Raw genomic sequence first — 22,373 nt, 5'->3', positions numbered from 1 at the left:
TATATCTTTATTTTCATATATGAAATTTCAAAGCCTTTTTTACGGAGAACCCAAATAACCTTACTACATCCTACTGTTTCACAGTTTGTTTCCCAGTTTGTTTCCCACTTCCTTTCCTCGTCCCTTCCCTTCCTTTCTTGCTGTGGCGTGCACATCCCTGGGTGAAGGTCTCAGTGCTGTGCACACAGCACTACCTTTCCTGAGTCTTATCTAGTGCTGCCTTTATCCACCAAGGTCTCCTTTCTACAATTATCCAATTCTCCCTCACTCTACAGGGAGAGAAGACGTTGGCTTTAAACCCGAAAGACTGAAGCTCAAATGGAAAAAAGGATGAGCACAGGAGACACTGGGCACAGTCAAGGAAGATCTAATGTATGTTTAACTGGAGGCCGTGAAGGGAAGAACTGGGCAGAAGCCACATTTGGAGAAGTTACCAGAATACTCCCAACTAATGACAGACATTACACCACAGAAGTGAAGAAACCCCAAGAGGATAAACACAAAGTAAATCATACCTTTAAGGTACTACCAGCATTATTGGGGAAATAGCAAAAATAACCATTTATATTGCATCGTAAAAGTAAACAATGCTATAATCTCAATAGCGGCCACTAAAAAAATAGCAGACAAATGTAAAGCTCAAAAACCAGCAAAGGAAAAACATACAATGTTTTTGTAAAAGTGTGATTAACTTAGTCAGGCATGGCTGTACAAGCCTGTGATCTTAGAACTTGGGAGGCTGAGGCAGGAGGATCGCCAAGGCAAAGGCCAGCCTGGGCACATAGTGAGTTCAAGGCCAGCCTGCTCTACATATCAAGACCCTACCTCAAAAAACAATAAATAAATAGTGATTAATTTAAAAGGTATGGTCGGCGAGTTAGCTCCACAAACTAAAGTGCCTGCTTAGGCAAGTTTAGGCAAGCACAGGGACTGTGGTTTGATCCCTGGCACCACATACCATGCCAGCCCCATCCCTAGGACAGGCTAGGCTGGCCACAGAGTCTGGGCTTAGTGGTGCATGCCTGTAATCCCAGCACTGGGGAGGCTGAAAGCAGGAGGATCACCACGAGTCTGAGCTGTGTAGTGAGACCCTTTAACAACCAAATAACATTTAAAAAATAAATTAAAGATAGTAATACAAAAGAGAATAAAAAGAATATAACAAATGGACCCACAAGTAAACAAACCCTAAGACAGCAGATGCAAGTCTCAGGCAACTGCAGCAACCACTGACCAGCTCGCCTTGGGTGCCACTTGGGCAGCGCGCTTGTTTATGTACTGACTATGCTGAGCACTGCTCAGACAGGCATCGTGTCAGCCAGCCAGTTCTTGTATTGAATGAATTTGATTAAAATGCCGTTTTTAGCTCAGAGGACTAAGCGCCTACTTAGGCAAGTGCTGGAACCACGGTTCAATCCCTCACACCACATACCACACTGGCCCTACCCCTGGGCGTGCTGAGCCAGCCACTGAGACCAGGCATGGTAGCACATGCCTGTAACCCCAGCGCTGGGGAAAATGAAAACAGGAGGATCACTACAAGTCCAAGCTGTGTAGTGAGATTCTGTACCAGATACATTTTTTAAAAACATGTCATTTTTATATTTCCTGTTATAAAAATTAATGAAAATATGTAATTTTTTATTTTCTTGTATTTAAATAATTGGACTGGTTAAGTGTAAATGAACTAAATAAATGTCCCTATTATGGGATAATCAGTCTAAACTTAAAACAAAAAAACCCTGTATTTGTTGGTTACATAGGCTATACCTTAAGGACATAATAGAGATGAAAGTGGAGAGAAAAAGAGATACCATGCAAACATTAGGCAAAAGAAACCAAAATGTAATAATATTAGACAATGTAGTTTTACACAGAATAAACCTGAGCACAACAAAACAATTCTCAAGGATATAAACATGCTACATCTAGAGACAATCAGTAGTAGTTTCAAAATATGTAAAACACACACACAAAAGACTAAAAGCAGGTAAATCTATAATCATAGCACAAGACTTTTTAATGTCTCTTTTGATAGCTGATAGAGTAAGAACAGAAGATTCATTAGAAGAAGTGACACATATGAATAAAAGCCATATTAGGAAGAAGCATACTGCTGCATCAATGTCAGTGCCCTTTTCAGGTGCACATGGAACATTTACCAAAATTATGTCATTTAGAGTAGTGGAACATTAACCAAAATTGTCATTAGTGTCTTTCAATGCTATAGAAGGAGAAACCAAATTAGCGTAGGACCTATGGTCTCATAGGAAACTGGGTTTGGAAATTACAACTCAGATATTATAATGACCTAAAGCTCATTATAATTTCTGTCCTCAAATTCAGTATCCTTGGGATTGTAAGCACCCAAGCACCTGTGTGGTTCCTTCAGCAAGCCTGCCTCCCTGAGATCCACTGTGACCCCTTTCCTTCCTATCCCACTGTAAAAACTTCCTACAACCTGTCAATCTGTACCTCAAAAACATCTTATGCAAGGAGGGAAGAAAGACCACAAGTGTTTTCAGGCCAGTAATCAGAGCACTGCTGCCTCGAACTGTGTGGGCAATGACCTTCTGAGAGCCATGTACTTTGCACTGCAGTGAAGAACATACTCTAACAGGAAACAGAACTATTTTTTAATGTATGTAGTTCTTTCTCAGGATCTATGATATTAATAATGATCTTTTCAATTCAATTCCATTGTGACTTTTTTTCTTCACTGCTAGGCATAGAACCCAGGGCCATGCACATGGTAAACGTACAGTCTGTCATGGAGCTACATCTCCAGCCATAACTTATTTTTAAAATGCTAATCCTGACCCACTAAATTGACTTCACATTCAGTAAAAGGGTCAGAACTCAATTTGAAAGTCTGTGGGTGGCACAGATGGCCCAGAATTTACCTCTGGAGCCAGTACAGCACATTCTTTCCTGACCTGGCTCCTCCGTGCCCATCCTGCAACCTCTACACTGGAAACGTTACCTATCAATTGCTTTGACCTCAGTGCTGGCAGCTCTGAGTCCTCGCTTGGGTAAACCGCACACACAGATGCCCAAGGGGGATCCACACACTGGCCACTGCTGGCAAGAGCTCAAGAGGCTTCTGCCTGTGCGTGGCACCGCCCTAGACCAGCGCTTCTCCTCACCCCAACCCAGGCCTCCTCTGGCTGCCCACAGAGCCCACACACAGGGGTTTTCTTCCTGAGTGGTCTTAGGCTTCTTTTGGATCTTCCTATATAGCTCCTCCCACTTCAGTCTGTGCTTCTCAACCTGCTACCCAGAGGGCCTGACTGCCTGCCTCACCAGGACACCATGGTGTTCCACGTATTCTAGTTCACAATCAAGACTTCTGTTCCGTGAAGCTGCCAGTGAGGGTCTCCATGCAGCCAGAGACTAAGAAAAATCTAACACTGGTTCACAAATACACTGAAGAATGCTTTTAAAATAGATTTCATCAGTGGAAAAATGGTGATAGTTTTTCTTTTTTCTTCAATTTTCTATTGGGAAGAGTTTATATTGTTTAAAAGATATTCTGGATAAGGGCTGGCCAGATAGCTCAGCAGATTAAAATGCCTGTTTAGGCAGAACGCAGTGGCAGGGGTTCGATATCCAGCTTGCAGTGCCGGCCCCACCTCTGGGGCATGCTGGGACACCGCTGGGACACCGCTGGGACACCACTGAGACGGGGTGTGATGGCGTGCACCTGTAATGCCGGCTCTTGGGAGGCTGAAACAGGAGGATCACTGTGGGTCTGAGCTTCGTAATAAGGCCCTGTAGGCCCTGTATTAAATGCATTTAAAAAAAAAAAAAACTATTCCTTTATTTTTAGGGTAATATTTTTTCTTCTTTAAAGAAAAATACATTTTAAGGTGAAGCAGTGGATTTTTTCTGATAAATTACAGCATTCAGTTGACTGTTACCCAGATTGATTTGCTAAATAATTAGTAAAAACTAGTTTTTAAGCTGTAACATAAAATTAATCCCAAATGACAGTATGCCATTATTTACTAAGCTTTTATACTTATATTTTTAGAGGAAAAAATAGTGTGAATTATAAATAAGCAACACAAACTGTGTTATACATGAATCTGTAACTGTTGATAACATCATCTCAGAAGAATAGATAAATAAAGCTCAAGCACTATAAAAAAGAATTTCATTCTGACCCTTTCCCAGCGCCTCCACTGCTAGAACCACTCCCCTCCCCCAGCCCGCTGAGACACCGGGTCAAAAATATGGCAAACCCAGCCTTCTGGGTAAGGCTCACCACACGCTGCAGAGAGGGCTTCAAGGGCTGCAGAGAAAAACTACAGAAGTCAACGTAGGGTTGTTCTTGCCCTCAAGTTTTGTCCAACATTTTAGTAATAAATAACAATTTTTGACCAACTGCTGGTCAGTTTACAAAGCAGGGAAATGTGCCAAGTCTTCCAGGGACAAAGCCTATTAGTGGCCACCAGGGCAGTGGCTGTCAATCTTATATTCTGGTACTGGAACATGGTCTGTGAGGAACTACTAACACATGAAGACGTAAAGCAATCATTTTGCTTTATAATCAGATGTCACTTGATAGTAAGTTCTCCAATAGCTAATTAGCAGCAGCAGATAATGATAAATTTTAAGGTAACAACTTATAATTGTTCAATATGGAAGAAAATAGTTCAATTCTCAGTTCCACCAAAAAAAAAAAAAGAAAAAGAAAATGTTATACAGACAGCTAGGCATAGTTGTGCATGCCTGTAATCCCAGAACTCAGGCTGAGGCAGGAAGACTGTCATGAGTTCGAGGCCTGCCTACGATAGTGAAACTATCACAAAAAAGAAAAACAGTTACAGTTGTAGAAATTATAAGTAACTATAGGCTAGTCTGCTTTTACACTGGAAAGATACCCAGCCTCATTCAGGGCTCTAAATGATAAGCACATTATCAACCCAGTCCCCGGAGCAGCAGGCCATCAGGAAGAACAGTGTGCAGGCCTCCGCCAGCACCCAGTCTTGACCAAGTAGGATGGTCACACCAGTCAGGATTTTGAATACTCTCCAAAGGCCTGTGTGCTACCATCTTTGTCCTCAGGCCGTGACACTACTGGGAGGCAGTGGAAACCTCGGGAGAAGGAGCCAGTGTGAGGAAGTCAGGTCACTGCAGGCGTTCCCTCAAAGGGGACTGGGGTCCTCGGCCCTCCACCTTTGCTTCCTCCCCACCATGAACTGAGCTGCTCCTCATGCCATAGTCCAAAGCACACAAGTGACCATGGATTGAAACATTTGAATTCATGAGACAAAATAAACCTTTTTCTTTTTTAAGTTGATTATCTCAGTGTTTTGAGCCAGTGATGGAAAGCTGACTAGCACAATGGAATTTCCAAAAGACAAGAGAATGAGAGAACCATACAAATGATGGACAGTACCCACAAGAGAGAAGTACCAGCACACCACATGATCGAAGGTCTTCACAGCCTACTATGCACCAGTGTCACATTAATTAAGAAATCCTTGGGGGCTGGTGAGATGGCTTAGTGGTCTAAGGCACCTACTTAGAACAAACTAAGCTAAACAAAGCACAGGGACCGCGGTTCAATCCCCCAGCACCACATGCCAGCCAGCCCCGCCCCCTGGTGGGCTGAGCTGGCCACACACACAAAATAAATAAATAAATAAATAAATATTTTAAAAAAAATCTTAAAAAAAAAAAAAAAAAGAAATCCTTTATATATAAAGGCAAATAACCACTTGGCCAAGACTGGGATGTGGCTCAAGCTGAAAAAAGTATTCTTTCACTAAGTATATTGCCCAGAGATCCTGCTAAGGACTGCCGAGCCTTCACAGGTGAACTGATATGCACTACGAGTAGCCCCATCCTAGAATACATTACCACAAGGGACATGGCACTCTCAATAGGGACATTGTGTCCAGTAGATAAGCAGTGGGTAGGATAATACAATGTCATAAAAGCAGATACAACTGCTCTAAACTCATACTCTGGAAGCATCCTTTAACTCATTAAAAGCTATACTGGCCACAAGTCTACGTGGGCACAGTGGTTACCCAAACTCTCAAAGCAAGTTATAAATAAAGGCCCCAACACTGCACGCAGCATATTAAACTAATGCTACCCAACAGTAGTTCAGGGCCACAGCATCCCATCAACACTCTACTCTCAAGCTACAGGCCTGTGGGGATGCAGCAAATGGGTCCCCCAATGGCTGGTCTCCAAAGCAAAGCCTTCTCTGTTTAGGAGCTAAATGGCCCCAGTGAAGAGCATATCCTCATTACCAGCTTCCCTTCTGCTGAAGCCTCCATCCTCACTGTGAGGCTGGGGCCAAAGGAAAAGGCCTGTCAAGCAGGCCAAGCTATACTCACAGGAAGCATCAGGCACATACCAGCCCAGGCAAGTGGGCAGAGCTAGAACCCTATAACCAGGCTGTCCTCCCACAGAAAACACTCAGCCCTGCAACAGCTACTGCAAGGGCAGCCACCGCCTCCAGCTCCCTACCCTGGGAGGTGGGTGATGCTCCACCTATTTCTACCTCCACACAGACCCCAGGACAACCCTTGTTCCCCTCAACTGGGAGTGGCATGACAGCAGTGAGGCAGCACAGGGCACATGGCCTGCTTACCTCCGAAGTTGGCCAGCCGCCCAATCCGCGTAACTGGCACCTTCCTCTCCCGCGCCCGCTCACTGAGCTGGAGGGAGAAAAGAAAGAGACCTGTACTATCAGCAAATGGGGGTAAGACCAGCCTCGAGGTTCATGCTGCCCCTCACACTCCCTGGTCCTCCCAAAGGCAGCACACTTCACCAAGGACAGACCCACATTCCTAAAGACCCTTAACCACAGCATCTAGAAGGAATTCCCCAGACAGGAAGCCAATGACAACAGCCCAGAGGCCAAGAGGTTCCCTACGCACCATCTGCTTGTGTGGCTTGCTCTCGGGGCGGGCCTTGGCCTGCCGGGCCTTCTCAATGTCCTCAGCCGTGAGACCAGGAGACTGATCCTGATGGAAGAACCTTCGTTGGAAGCCAGTGGGGAAGAAAAAGTCTCTGGGGTCAGAAAACAGCCTCCCATTGGCCCTGCCCAGGGGGGAAGTGGCCTGTCCCAGGAACCCGGCTTCCCTAAATGGTTCACTCGCAACATAGGCAGGAGCCGGGCCCTCACTGTGGGTGTGACCACTGGATGGAGATGGTGACTGGTCAATGGTGGAGGCCTCAGGGAAATCAGCGGAGGCCCCAGCTGTCTGTGCTCCTGAAAAGGGGATCTCTGCTTCTAGGTCATCAAAGCTCTCGGTGGCATAAGACACTTCATGTTTATGTTGACCCTGAAAGAAGAAAAGGCTATCATGAGAGGAAAGAAACAAAAGCAGAGCACTGTCCATGGCTATCACCTTCACCTCTGCAACTCTCTGAGATACAGCCCTACCCACAAGACCTGAGACCCCTCCCTGCCCAGGATCTAAGACCTGGGCTCTAGCCAGCTTCTGCCAGGGCTCTGTCAAGGGAAGGGTAAACCAGGTAAAATACCAGCCAGGGAAAGTATTCAGACATAAAGACCACCAAAGACTAGAGAGAGGAAAGGGGACCCACCTGACCTATCACCAGTCAGCCCCTTGCTGCAGACGTGAGTTCTACCACCTAGTCTGGTCCTGGAATTAAGAGACTCTCCCTGGAAGGGATCACAGTCAGGATCAGGCCTGGTTATCTCTGGGATCTCGGGCTGGGGTACAGGGGAAGCAGGCAGAGGGTAAAATGCAATTTCTTTAAAGAGTCACTCAGGGGTGCCAGGGCCCGCTTCTACCTCTGAACTTGGAATGACCTTGAGTGAGGTCCTAACCCTTCTCTGCTACTTCCTCATCTGAAAATAGGGCTTCCCATAGTCAGATGAGGGGTTCAGCCAAGGCCAAGGAAACTGCCAGGTCAGGCTAGCATTAAATAGCACTGAGTCCTGACGGAAGGCCAAGGGCCTGGATCCCTGACTGAAGTACCAAGGAGTAAAATATCCAGGCCTATGTGCTGCTCACATATTATGCAAAAGCTGTAGGAAGCTGCAGGCCCTTTATTCTCGGCACCCTACAATGCCTCAGAGTCTGGAGAGACTCTGAGGCCTTTACCTCCACACATAGGCCTTCACCTTCACCAGAAGAGACACTCCAGCAGTTACCCTCATTTGTCAAATGGTAAACTAGGACTAAGACCTGAGCTCACTGGTAAAGACTACCCATGGGCAAATGGAACAGCAAAGGTTAAAAGCCTAGGCTTGCCCCACTGGCCATCCTGGGGCCACCTGGCTCCCTCAAAACAGAAATGGCACTTAGCCTTGCCATTCTTTCCCAGACAGCGAGGGGAGGACCTGGAGTGAGGCAGGGTCCCACAACTCCCACAGCGGCCACTTGGCCCTGGTCACTGTTGCCTGCTGACATAACTGTGCTGTATAGGGATGCAGCTTCAGGACACACCTGCTTAGGATGCATGTGAAAGACCCTCAGGGAGCTGATGCACAAAGCTCCTAGCACCTCAGACCCCAGCCCACAGGGCCAAAGGGAGACACCACCCCAAGAGATCAGGGAGTAAGTGGAACCCAGGTAGCCCTTGCTCAGGTTGTCTTCTTCATGGCAGTGGACTATCCTGCTTCCAACCTCACAGCTGCCAGGGATGGCCCTGCCTGTCAGACACCACCCTGGGCCTGTTGGGAGGAGAGGATAGGCCAGAAGGAAGCTAGACAAGAGGACTTGAGCCCTCATGGACAAGCTGCCAAGCCCAGCATGTTATCTCCCTTCTGTGGTGGGGACTGGAGAAGGTCACTCACTGAGGGATCCACAGGCCAAACCCCAAAAATTGGATACAGGGTGCTGAAAGGCATCAAACACCTCAGGAGCCATAGCCCTGCTTCAGTGGAAGGGGTGGCAGGGAGTCAGGGCAGGGACAAGGACAAGGATTCTAGTGAGCCTCTTATGATCTGGTAGCAAACAGCTGAGTCTTAGCTCCCACATCTGAGAAGTGGGGGTAAGCTTCCAGGCTTTCCCCACCCCAGGACATCATGGGTAGAAAGACGTCCAAACCTTAACATACACAACATCAGACAGACATTGTGTCACCACAGGACACTTAAGAAAGCAGGAGGAGGAGGGGCTATAGCTTTTGTCCAGGGTCAGCCAGGCTCAGGCCAGAGGGAGTGAGGAAGCAGTGCAGTCTCTGTGCCACTGCTCCCAACACACATGTCCACCACACATGTGCATGCTCACCTACACTATCTCTGTCCCCTGAACTATCTGGGAAGCTGCTGGCAACAGCAGGGACACAATGGCAGGCAACCCTCTGCTTTAGCCAAACTTGTTTAAAACCACACCTTCTGTGGAAAATATGGAGGCTTTCAGGGTCCCAGCATGAAGTTGTCACTTCCCCTACCATGAGGGACAAGGAGGCTGGCGGTGCTGTGTTGGTGCCACCCTGAGAAGGAACAGAGCCCTGCCTGAGCCAGGTCTCCAAAGACCCACAAATTCAAAAGAGACCCAAGGCTCTGGGCAGTAAGTGGGCAAACAGGACACTTGGCTCTGCTAGCGGCTGCCCAAGGTGCACCCCTAACAATCCCGAACCCAACGCCCTCTGCACTGGTACAGGAGGGGGTCTGTGAAAGTGACTTGAATGACTGCCCTTATGAAAATGATCCCAGCAAGTACTGTCTCCCTCCTTCTGCCATGTGAGGGCACAGCAAGATGACAACCATCTCCCAGTAAGACAGCCCAGCCCTCACAGACACCTAACTTGCTAGTACCTTGATCTTGGACTTCCTGGCCTGAGATATTCTGCCACACCCTCCCTATGGCCCTAGATAGCAGGAATGCTAGCCACTGGGCTCTCTGGCTCTAGCCACAGGACCAGCCACCTGGCATCTGCATCTTGCTTCACACCCCTTGGCCTCCCCAAGAGTGCCAAATCCGATTCCCTGCACACCAGCACTCTCTTCCCCCTACCCCCAAGGCTTCAACAGTCTCCTTACCTGTACCAGCCCCAGGACCACGCCCATCTGCTCTGCAGCTGTGGACTGCAGGGCCCTGGCTGCCATGATAAGCTCCCCACCAACGCCCAAGTGCTGTAGGTGGGTCTCCAGGGCCGCCTGGGTCAGTTTGGCAAGGCCTTTGGCCAGCATGATGGTATCCCCCAACATGGCAGCCATGCTTCAGGACTGGAAGAGAGGAAGCCAAGTCAGGGAAAGGAGCTCCACGTCTCGCATACTCACCCGCTCCACAAACTCTGGGCAGAAGGCAACTGGCCAACTGGCAAATCTGTTGATCTGGCCTTCTGACCAAGTTGAGAGAAAAGAATGGGCCCAGGCCCATGGCAGGCTCTGGTGACTCCTGGCTCCACCAGACACTGAGCAGCATGAAAGACTGCTGAGTCTGCACATGGGGCACTCACTACTTTCCGAATGTTGCCTCACTGGGTCCTCACAGCCACCCCACAAAATGCCCTGGGCTCAGAGAGGTCAAGTGCTAGTACAGAACTAGGACTGGCATACTTTGTACTGACTCTTTCCTCAAGAGCAAAAGTGTGCATTGTACCAAGAGCATCCTACTCCCTAGGAGTTCCTGCAGGGCCCAGGGGACTGCTCTTGACAGCCCAGCCAACTCCTCGATGACTCAGGCAATATCCCTCCCCATCTCTCCTACTCTGCCCAAAGAAACCTCTGACAAATGCCCAGAGACTGAGGGACAACCAGAGCCCCACTCCACCCCACACCTAAATCCCTTACTCTGCCCACTGCAGCCTTCTGCAGTTGCCAAACCAGTATTTCCAAATGAAGCCTGGGCCCAGGGGACAATCAGTTCCAAGGTCCCACCCAGTACTGAGAAGAGGCAGACATTCCCACACCAAAGCTGGGAAGTGAACATGAGAGCCCAAGGGGGCCCATCTTGGAAGCTTCCTCTCTCACTCTTCTCTTACTGGGCCACAGTGTAAAGTATTTCCCAAAACAGGTCAGGTCAGAAAGCTGAACAGAACAGTAGAGTTCATACACCGCCAGGCTTGTCATTAACTACTCCTCGGGGCTAGGTGCTGGGCCTAAGATGAGTCCCGTTACACCCTGGAGGCTGAAGATACACAAGAGGGAAGGAACAGTAGGAGATCCCCTGATGCAACCAGGAACATCCCAACCCAGTGAAACATCAGATGTACGAAAGTCAGCAGCCAAGAAGACAGGGCTATGAACAGTACTTTGGGTGGGAGAACCTGAGTGGATAAACACATACAGGTGAAGAAGGGCCCAGACATGTGGGCCCCATGGAGATGGGCCAGCAAGAAGGAAGGGACAGCCAGAGAATTCAACCTTCCCATCACAACAATTAACCAAAGCAAGAGGAGGAAACCCATGCAAATAAGGCTCTTTAAGCAGAAGTCCAAGGACATCTGAAGACAGTTCTCTCCAGCCTGTCCTTCACCTGCCTTGCCCTCAACTTGTGAGGATGAGCAGCTGCTCCAAGCAGGCCTAGTTTTTTGTTCACTTTTTCTTTTTTTTCTTTCTTTTTTTTTTTTTTTTTTTGGTGGTACCTGGGACTGAACTCAGGAACCTGTGCTTGCCAAGCAGGCACTTATTCTGCTGAGCTATCTTCCCGGCCTGGTTATTATTTTTTTATGTATTTAGTATAAGGTCTACAGGGTGTCACTTCGTAGATCGAACTTTTAGTGATTCTCCTGTTTTCAGCCTTCCAAGTGCTGGGATTACAGGTGCATGCCACCATGCCCAGTCTCAATTGCCATCTTAGCATACCCCGGGGTGGGGCTGCCATAGCATGCCTTGGATCAAACCCAGGTCCCTGCGTTTGCCTTAGCAGGCACTTTAATCCACTGAGCTATCTGGCTGGCCCCACTCCAGACATTCCTACAGGGATGGACCCTTCTCCTGAGTACAAGATAGAGCCTTTTTTAAAAGGAAAAATATCTGGATCATCGGAGCAAATCACTCCCACACAGGCACTGGGAACACTGAGATGACCTGCCACACGTGCTTTTGGAGAACACACTTCCAGTGTCAGCAGCTACCACACACTAGGGTGAGGTGCTTTCCACACATTTCCCAATCTTTATAAACCATCGGTGACACAGTTATTATTCACCCCATTTACAAGTGAGAAAATTAAGACCAGCAAGGTGAACTAACTAGCCAAGGTCATGCCACTCCTCAATAGTGTCCCTGGGGTCCTACCCAGCCCTGCCTGCTCCATGCCCACATCACGCTGCCTCCCCAAATGTTCTGCCCAATGACTCACAAGGCCTGGGCTCCGCTCAGACACAAAAAGCCACTCACATTTACACTCTGCTTCATGGCAGGGAGGGTTGGAGGAGACCATACCCTTGATAGAAGCAGAAGGAGCTGGCCCAGCCCATCACCAGGTGCCAGGTAACACCCCGGACTCTGCTCTGCGCTCCTGAAATTTATGGTCATAAACAGACTGAGCTCCACAGCCACATCCCTAGAACATTTGGGGAAAGAGTGTGTAATCAGAGTTCAGGTGGGCCTTGCATCACCTCACAATGCTCCAACTTACAGATTAACTTTGCTAACCACCCTTAAAAATCAGGGTGGGAGAGCTGGGGAGATGGCTCAGTAGAATAAGCACTTGCCTGGCAAGTGCAAGGGCCTGAGTTCAATCCCCAGTTCTGGAAAAAAAAAAAAAAATCAGGGTAGGTACAAACACCTACCAGAGCCTTCTCGACCCTAGGAAAGTAGATGATGATGTTTTGTTTTTTATTTTTTCAGTGCATGGGAAAAAATTAGGACCTGGTGAATTCTGGGAAAGTACTCTACCACTAAGTTACACCCTAGGTCCCAGGAGGAGGTTTTAGAAAGACATCAAAGACAACATGTGATGAGGGACAAAAAAGGACCCCTGAGGGCAGCCCCAGGTCCACCCACCATACCCCACACCCTAAGGGTTCCCAAAACAAGCCTTCCTCTGATTCACCTTTAAGTCCATTCAAATGACCAGAACAGGAATCTATCAAAAGTCACAACTCCCAATAATTCCAAAACCTCATCTCACCCACTACTTGATGTCCCAAGCTACCTCAGAACACCCTCCTAAGACCTGTTTATTTCTGCCTTTGTTTTCAGGCATAAAACACATCTGCCTGGATTTTTCATGCAAATAACCAAATGCTAAAGTCTCACTACAGAAAGCTGATAAATGATTCCTTGGTCAATTAGCTCACTGCACTGATGGGAGTTTAACTTTTAAAAAGTTACCCCAAGGCCAGCCAGATAACTCAGCTGATTAAAGTGCCTGCTCAGGCAGATGCCGGGGCTGGGGGTTTGATCCCTGGCATGCAGTGCCAGATCTGCCCCCGGGACGCATTGAGACAGGGATTGAGACTGGGTAGGGCAGCACACGCCTGTCATCCCAGCACTTGGGAGGCTGAACAACAGGAAGATCATATGAGTCCGATCTACAAAGTGAGACCCTACTGTAGACCTGGTACTAAATACATTTTTAAAAAAAGTCACTCCAGACCCTGTGTCCTGACTCTTGTGGTTGCTAACTTGGCACTGAACACAACTTCACAGCAGGCTAAAATTACACCTACTTTACAATGATGCTTTAAAAAAAAACTCAAAATTATTCCTAAGAGGAAATATACTAAATAAACCAAAAAATTGAATTCCTGTACATGAGAACTACAAATAATAACTGTCTCTTTCACTGTTTTCCTAACTGGATTTTCTTAATATTTTTTAGCTCATATACCATACTTACAAAATGTAAATGAATTATCTTTTAAAAAGTATACATCAAAAGTAATTAATTATGCTTTTCCTTTTGTCCCACTGGTCTCATCTTACCCTCCCAGTGAATTCCCAAACTGTCCAACTCTCACCATAGATCCTAGAGCCTGAGACAGCTAAGATGATCCCTATTACAATGAGAGGGCTGAAGAAACATGCCTAAGAGGGAAGGGATGGCAGGAGACCCCATGTCAAAGCAGGAGCATCCCAGTGTGTCTGTGTGCATTGGGGGAGGGGCTTCAGCCTGGAGTAGGAGCTGGTACCAGGCCCACTACAGCCCTGATGACACTCTCTTTCCAAATGTCCTAGACACTGGGTCAGTGGGACTCAGTTTGTTTTACCATAAATTCAGGAGCACAAAATGGAAAGAAGGTCCATATATGTTCTTAAGTATTGTTAGGTAAAACCTGTTTTTCTCAAATCAGTATATATTTAAAAATAAAATACAAAAACCACAATCTGTAATTTGTAAGCAGATTAACACATGGATTTCAAAACTGGCTTGCCTGGCAAGTGCAAGGGTCTGAGTTCAATCCCCGGTTCTGGAAAATAAAACAAACAACAACAACAACAACAAAAAAAAAACTGCAACCAGCTCATACCTATCCCCTTGGCAAATACATTTACCTGCCATTCAGGGCCAAACCAAGCCTACCTCACAGTACAGAATGAGTCAACCCTCCCTCCTTTATCAGTATCCCAGCGTTTTCTATAGGGAGTCTGCGTCCTCAAAGGAGCAGAGCGAAGGACAGAGGGAAAACCACCAGAAGAAGTATCTTTCCACAAAGAGATAGTTTTCTCACCTGATTATCAAAACATTACAAAAACCCTACTTCTAATTCATCAGAATCCCAGCATAACCCATAATCTAATTATGGTGGTTTTTGTGGGAAATCCCCTCCAGGAATGCCCCAAGAACCAGGTACATGGAGGGAATATTTCCAACATGACTGAATGTAAATAAATTTTAAAAACCTCAAAGCACACTTAGTACTGAAGAATCGGCCAGAGAGATAGCTCAGTAGAATAAGCGCTTGCCTGGCAAGCGGAAGGGCCTGAGTTCAATCCCCAGTTCTGCTAAAAAAAAAAAAGAAGGAAAAAAAAAAAAAACCTTCTGAAGAATCCTGTCATAGTTATTATGTCATCTACAAGTATTAGAGTCCACACTGAGAGTATCCCCCAACCCACTATATCTGCTTGTCCTTGAATAGTTTGGAGGCCTCACCCAGGAGGAGCTCAGCAGTGGAGCTTTCCTACTGTCCTGTGAGGGGGGAAGCCCAGTGCCAGTGACCACAGATTTAGAAAGCTACTCAGGTGGCGGATGGATGGCCACATTTGGTGTGCCTGTTAGCTAGGCACTGTATGAAAAGAAAAAAAGAAAAAGTCACTCCATCCTTTACTAATACTTCCTCCTGTGACTCTGGGCTCATCCCCGCAGACTCAAGGTCAACATGCCTGGCTTGGGGTGCTCAAGACACAGCAACACACAGACACATCTATTATGGGAAGGTACCAGGGAGACACCCAAAGCCAACTGGAGCTGACAGCTAGGGTCAGAGGCAGCACCTGCCCAAGAAGAAAAGACTGTCCTCAGTCTGGATCCAGCTGTAGTTCTGCCACCACCAGCTGTATGACTTGGCGTCTTTTGTCCCTCCTCAGGAGGGCTCTGGTGAGTTACCACACCCCTCTTCTAGTCCTAACATGCTAACCGCTATCAAGAAAATAAATAAAAATCTTCCCTAGAGAAAGAAACAACTGGAATAAGCACAGCTTCCCACTCTCAAGGTCAGAGATTGAGAAAGAAAAGTGCCGTGCCAGGCGCAGGAGTCTCCAAGCTCCACAAGGAACTCTTTCTGCTGACGTTCCCTCTCTTCCTAAAGAGCTGCCAGAGAGGCCACCTCAGTCATGCTGAAAGGAGGTTTCTTCTGGAAGTTATCTGGGGCAGGAAGGCCTTAAAATTTAGTTACCAGAAATTAAAATCACTGTCAGGGATGGTCACTTGGCCAAATACAATAACTGGTGTCAGTAAGAAAGTGACCTATGTTATTTTTCAAAAATAAATAAAATGGGCAATTCTAATAGGCAATTAATAAAACAGGCAATTCTAATAGGCAATAAATAAAATGGGCAATTTTAACAGTCAATAAATAAAACAGGCAATTCTAACAGTCAATAAATAAAATGGGCAATTCTAATAATTCTAACAGAGAAGGGACTTTTATTCCAGCAGGGAGGTTCCCCATAGAGTCTCACAGTAGCCCTTTCACAGTCAGCATATACCATCTGTATGCCACTCCTCTCACCTGGAAGGCATGTTAATAAGAATCTACCAAGCTGTGGCTGGCACAGCAGCTCGGTGGTAGCACACTTGCCTGGCATGCATGAGGTCCAGAATTTGATCCTCACAACACACACACACACACACACACACACACATTTACTATGCAAATTCAATGCCCCATAACTACAGAGCATCACAGACCAGCTTCCTTTAGAGCAAAACAGTGGTATCACACCTCTAAAGACCACAGCCCCCTCTGGTCCCTTCCTAGCTTCACTGCCACAAGGCCTTGGGATGGCTGGTATAAGAACCCAACAGCAAGCTGTCCTAGCAGATGAATGAGCCATGGCTGAGGTCCACTGTCCCAGGGCTCCCCACCCATAGGGTACAGCACCACTCTCGGCTTCCCAATCCTCTTCACTCCTCCTATCCACGTGGGCGCTCCCACCTGTGCCATCCAACAACTGCTACCTAAAGCCCCACCCCTCCACTCATTCGCATACTGCTGGCCAGATTAATTTCTTTAAAAGGAAAATCCTGGCAAGCCACTCCCCTCAGGGTTTGCAGCTTCTCTGAGATTCCTAAAGGACTGAAAGAACCTTCCAGATCTCCTGCCTTACCAACCTTACGGTCACCACATTCCCTCCACTGATTATGCCAGCCATGCCAAACCATTCCTAGAACCCAATGGGCTTCCTCTACAGACCTATGCTCCCCAGTGCTCTTCTTCCCTCCTGGGGCTCAGCTCCACTGCTAACTCCGCTGAGACATCCTTCACAACCCACCCTAGCATCTCATGTCATTTGCAGGACTGGCTCATAACTGCTCAGGGATGTGATGTGATGCTATATATGGAAAACTAAGAACCCATAGGAACAGTTGGAGGCCAGGGGCCTAGAGCTTTAGTCTGTATCAGAATCACATGGAAGGTTTGTTAAGCCACAGACTGGAAAGCCACACCCCAGAGCTTCTGATTCAAGGAGGTTGGGATGGTGCTGGGAATCTGCATTTCTAGCAAGTTCTCCAGTGCTAATGATGCTGCTGATCCCAGGAGCTTACTTTGAGAACCAGACAGGAAGTCTCCACCTACTACCTCCCTTCTCCAAATCTGGCCTTGCCCTTAAGTGAAAGTTTCAGTTGCTCTCCTTTTCCCCACTTTTCCTCAACTGAAAAGAGACCCAGAAATAAATGAATTTAAAGAGAATAACCCACAGAGCAGGCCAACAAGGAATCTCAAGACTGTCACATCAAGCACTCTTCAGCCAGCATTTTTTGTTTGTTTCTTTTGGTTTGTTCAGACAGGGTCTTACTATGTAGTCCAGACTGGCCTTAAACTCACTTATGTAGCCAGACTGGCCTCAAACTCACAACAATCCTCCTGCCTCAGCTACAAGTGCTGAATTACAGGCATGCACTACCATGCCCAGCTTCAACCAGCCTATTTAATGGTATCTAGAAGACACCATGAAAGGCAAGCAAGTGGCCTTTGTCCCTTCGAAGCTAAGTACTCTCTTTGAACTTGGGACACTAACATCTCAATTTCTACCTTGTGTGGGCAAAGACAAAGTTGTTTTATCTCTGAGATTTACTGACAGAAAGGAAATATTAGTTGAATGTTAGCTTCCATGGACCCAAAAGAATAAATGTATTGGGAAAAAGACAAACTTCTAAACCAAAGCCCATGGAGTTTTTAAAAAATTTATTTATTTATTTATTTTGATTTCTGATAACTTGTTCTTTCGCCCAAGCCTTTAAGACCACAAACCAGAGACCATCATTCAAATACCTCAGCCAACTCCAGGCTTCTACCTAATGAGGTGCAACCTCAAAGCCTCTTCCAGCAGGCTCAGAAATATCCTGACATGCCATTAAGCTTCAAAGGCAATAGATACTAGAGAAAGAACCCAGCGCAAGAGAACACAAGAAAAGTAGCCTCTTCTTCCCCTGTCAATCAGCCCCATCCAGGCCTGGAGAGTCTAGGTTTCACAGTGCAGCCAGGTCTCTGGTAGTCACACCCCAGGTATCTCAGGCCCCAAACCAGGAAGACCACATTTCTCTTCTCCTCCCTATTCTATCCTGTCTCAGAATCTGAGAATACTGCCCAAACCCAACTGTATTTCCTGAAACATGGATGGGTGATAATTCACCTACAAAAATATAAGTCACCACATTGTCTAAGAGAACTTAGGTAAACAGTGGAATATGCATAGGATGGTATGCTGAGTCATTTAAATGACACTGGCAAATGAATTTATTGACAAAGAAGAAAGGGTATTGCATGCTGTCTTATTTTTTCAAAAAGCAAGCTACTAAATGAAAACACACTGTCTTCTTTGAATGCTAAGATGATATACTGTTTTGAAATTCTTTACTTCCTTTGTTTACTATAGAGAACATGCACAAATTTTACAATATTAAACTGTATAAAAATCTTAAATGGGATGGCACACACCTATAATCTGAGCACTTGAGAGGCTGGGGCAGGAGGACTACTGCAAGCTTGAGGCCACCTTGGAATATATAGAGAGTTTAAGACCAGCCTGAACTACATAGTGAGACACTGTTTAAAAAAACCCAAGCAATAATAACAATAATAATCATAATCTTGCTGGATGTGGTGGCACACCTCTGTAATCCCAGTACTTAGGAGGCTGAGGCAGAGGGATCCTTGCAAGTTCAAGACCAGCCTGGGCTATAAAATGAGCATAAGGAGAGCCTGAATTGCACAGTGAAACCCTGTCTCAAAAAAAAAAAAAAAAAAAAATCATAATCTGAAATATATTTTGTTAAAATTGTAAAAAGTAAGAAAACTCACAAATTGTAATTTGAATAGGTTATTCCAGATCACTGTAGTTCTCATTCAGGGTGGCATGGGCAAAGGGTTAGGTGACAGATCAGAATGCTATAAATAATGCTTCTGCATGCCCTTGGTTAGTCACTGTCCTTCACCAAGAGACAACTGCCCAGAACAGGCTGCCAGGCAGACAGGACATGGTTATCCAACTTTGGGAATGAGGCTCAACTGCCCTTCTCAGAAGAGTGGTGAGAGAAATCACTTGGCACAGACCTTCCCTAAAATTGGCCCATGCATTCAAAGACACAAGTAACTAACAGGTGTTTATACCACCACCCCTCAAGAAAGACCAGGATCCTATTTAGGGTTACGTAGTGTAATGAGTACAGCTGAACCAGAGATCAAGTCATATAATTAAAGTCCTTTAGGGTAGGGAATGGGCACACCAGGACCCTGGGGCCAAATCTGGGTCTACTGCCTATTATTGTAATTAAAGTTTTATTGGACCACAGTACTACACACTCACTTTTGTACTGCCCACAACTTATTCAGATGTTTGTTTATGACTGCTGATGAGTTTTGTTTTGTTTTTAGCTACAATAGCACAGTTCAGTACTTGCAAGAGACTCATGACTAGAAAGCGCAAAATATTTATAATCTGGCCCTCTAAAGACAAAGTTTGTCCACTCTAATTCCCAGGCAACAGAGTAAACCATAACCGGAATTGTCACAGGAAACCAGTTAGGGTCACGAGAGTTGTACAAGAGAAGCTCAATAAGGCATGTATTGGGGCATGGACCCCATGTTAAGCTCTGCTCCTAACTGAGAAGTGAGCTTCCTGCAGTAATTCCACAGCTATCCATCACCCAGGACACCTGCCCCCTTCCTGGGTGGAGAACACCTTTTCCTGATCACCTTTTACTGAACTACCCACAGCCAGGTGGGCCCTATGTGGGCTGATCAGCCCCCAGGTGTGCTGATCCCTTCAGGGGAGTGGGAGAGACATCAGATGCCAACTTCCCAAACATCTCTTCATCCACCAGCCATTTCCAGGGACTGCCAGCCATAACTGCTACAGCCTGCATTCATTTCCCTTCCCTTAAGGAGAAAAGACTCATCGGTCCAGAGTGTGAGCATTTATAAACCTGTCCTATCTCTCCATTCCTTCATTTTTGTACTTTCATGGAACCCTAACAAAAGTCCCCTTACCAGGCAAGCACTGGACATGGACACCTGCATGAAATATAGGAGTCTCACTGGATGAGACTCCCCTACAAGCAGACAGGCACACAGGGACACACTCTGCCTCCACTGTTGAACCTGCAGAGAGCCCATCTCAGTTGGGGGCAGGAGCCCCTACAGGCTATTCACTATGTACCCGGCACAGACACACAATTAGCCTTCTTGATGGGCCTCTGGAGTGCTGCTTTGTCAGGAAACAGGTTTCTGGGCCTCATGTTGTCTTCCAGGCTAAGGTCTTCATGTTCCCTCAAAGCTGCTTCCAGACCACTGGGACTTTTCTTGGCACTGATTAAACATTCCACACTCATGTGCTAACACACACACAAGAGCTTAAAGGGCAAACACTCAGACACTGTCCCCCAGTACATATAACCAGTCCCCCAGATGTTTTTATAAGAAGTAGAACCAGCACAGCATGATGGTGGTAACTACTGCATAGCTGTGCAGAAGCCTGCATGAGCCTGGGCTCCACCACAGGCAGGCAACAGGAGGGCTCTCCTCACTCTGCCGGGCACACACAATACTGATCACAGGCAAGGTTTTTAAATTTCATCCAGCCAAGCATGATTCCTGATGGAAATTTCCCTTTCTGACTAAAATCTCACTAAAGCCTCAGTGTAATCATTTAAAAACATTTTATTCAGAAAGTGATGTTAGTAACAAGGTTACAGACCTCTTAGTTGGTGACCTGGGTTGTGAATTGTTGCTGTGGTGCTGACTTGCAAAGTATGACCTTAGTCAAATCATGCAAGCTTATGTTTGAGCCTCAGTCTCATCTGTTCTTGAGGAGTGGATTAGATCTTTCACATAATAGCATGTAGGGATCAAACTAGGTACTACAAAGCCATTTGCTGATATAATTAATATCACTGCAATCACACAACACCTAGGAATGAGGTGCAGACATGATGAGATCAAAGGAACACGACTGAGATCAGCCTGATAATCATTTTATATCCCCAGCTCTCCCTGCTGGGCACCAGATCCATCTGAGTCAGGCAGGTAGCTAGGCCCAGGGAGGACAGAGTCTCTCTACCTTGGGAACTGTGAGGTTTACTCAGGGCCTTGAAGTGAGGCATTTCTCAGCACAGAGAAGTGGTCCAGGGTGCTGGCTGCCTGTTTGGAGCACCTTAGAAACAAGCAGGACATAAATACCCACCAGCACTCCTCACATTCAGGGTGCCAAGCACAGGGAAATGCTCTTTCTGTCCACCATCCTGAGTCCCTCAGCATGCACAGCACCAGACAGCACCAATAGCACTACTAGTTTAGAAAGCAATTTCCGAGCAGCAAGCTAGTAAGTCTCCAGGCCAGCTTAGTGAGCCAGGCACTTCACCTCTATCTCCTATTCTCCCACAAGATGACAAGGGACAGAGAAGGGGAGGGGAGGAAAAACCATCAGGTAACTGGATCTCAATGAGGCAGCCTGGCCTAGCCCATGAGCTCCAGCAGGAAACAGCAGACCTGGCAGCGATCAGTGCTTGCCCTTTGCTGAGCAAAATGTTGGCTGTAAACACCTTCGGGAGCCAGAACCATCAAGGTTTTTTCAATCTCAGAAAGATCCGACATGTTTGTTTAAGCACCTGTCAAACAGTAACTACATGTAGCTTACCAAGCAATCTATTCTTACCTTCACCTTCCTCTGAGCCAAGACCAAGGCCAAACAGAGTATGCGACAGGCAGAGAACACACACTGGAGGTGACCCTAATTTCTAGCATATAACGTAACATTTATTTTTATATGAAGAGTCCCCAGGACCCTTCATCCAGCTCAACAGGCAACAGAGACACTGGTAAAAGGTTTTCTAGTTCCTGGACACCACAGATGAGAGCTGACAGGGAAAACTGCCAGAGAAGCTCAGGTTCCAGGACCAACTTGGTCACCAACAATGTATGATGTCAGGCACATCAGCTTTCCCCTTCAGGCCTACAGATGCCAGGCCCTTGTAAGATGAGGCAGTCGACCTAGATGATCACTTACTGTGGCATTTGCACCTGGAGTACGAAGGTGACAAGGAGACACAGAGAGCTGTTTCTGAAAGCTGAGGTGTAATGGAGTCTAGAAGGAACCATGTTCAGAAGAAATTAGGTGCAGACCCTTCTAAACATGAAAGGAGAAAGGGAAATCCAGTGGCACACACCTGTAATCCAGCATTCTTGGAGGCTGAGCAGGAAGATCACAAATTCTAACCCATCCTTGGACAACTTAGTGAGAACATTTCCCAAAGTAAGAAGTGAGAAAAAAAAAAAAAAAAAAAAAGGCTGGGGATGTAGCTCAGTACAAAGGCACT

At 46.6% G+C, this 22,373-nt stretch overlaps 1 protein-coding gene across 6 annotated transcripts in view; it reads right to left on the bottom strand.

The window, feature by feature from the left end:
* Positions 1-22,373, bottom strand: part of Coq8a (coenzyme Q8A) — a 39,437-nt gene that overhangs the window by 12,986 nt on the left and 4,078 nt on the right. For 3 of the 6 annotated variants that reach the window (XM_004626821.2, XM_023710233.1, XM_023710230.1), the window contains exons 2-4: positions 9,986-10,171; positions 6,903-7,310; positions 6,614-6,680 (exon numbers count right to left, since the gene is read on the bottom strand). In XM_004626821.2, coding sequence (XP_004626878.1) covers positions 6,614-6,680; positions 6,903-7,310; positions 9,986-10,162 — 652 coding nt within the window. In that variant the 5' untranslated portion in view covers positions 10,163-10,171. Of the gene's footprint in view, positions 1-6,613; positions 6,681-6,902; positions 7,311-9,985; positions 10,172-15,220; positions 15,332-20,218; positions 20,314-21,712; positions 21,803-22,373 lie in introns of those variants that run through there. The other 3 variants (XM_023710229.1, XM_023710232.1, XM_023710231.1) reach the window with 3 other exon arrangements.

Source organism: Octodon degus, unplaced genomic scaffold (assembly GCF_000260255.1).
Source record: "Octodon degus isolate 3935 unplaced genomic scaffold, OctDeg1.0 scaffold00017, whole genome shotgun sequence".
Lineage (NCBI taxonomy): Eukaryota > Metazoa > Chordata > Mammalia > Rodentia > Octodontidae > Octodon > Octodon degus.
This window is presented reverse-complemented; position numbering and strand designations above follow the sequence as displayed.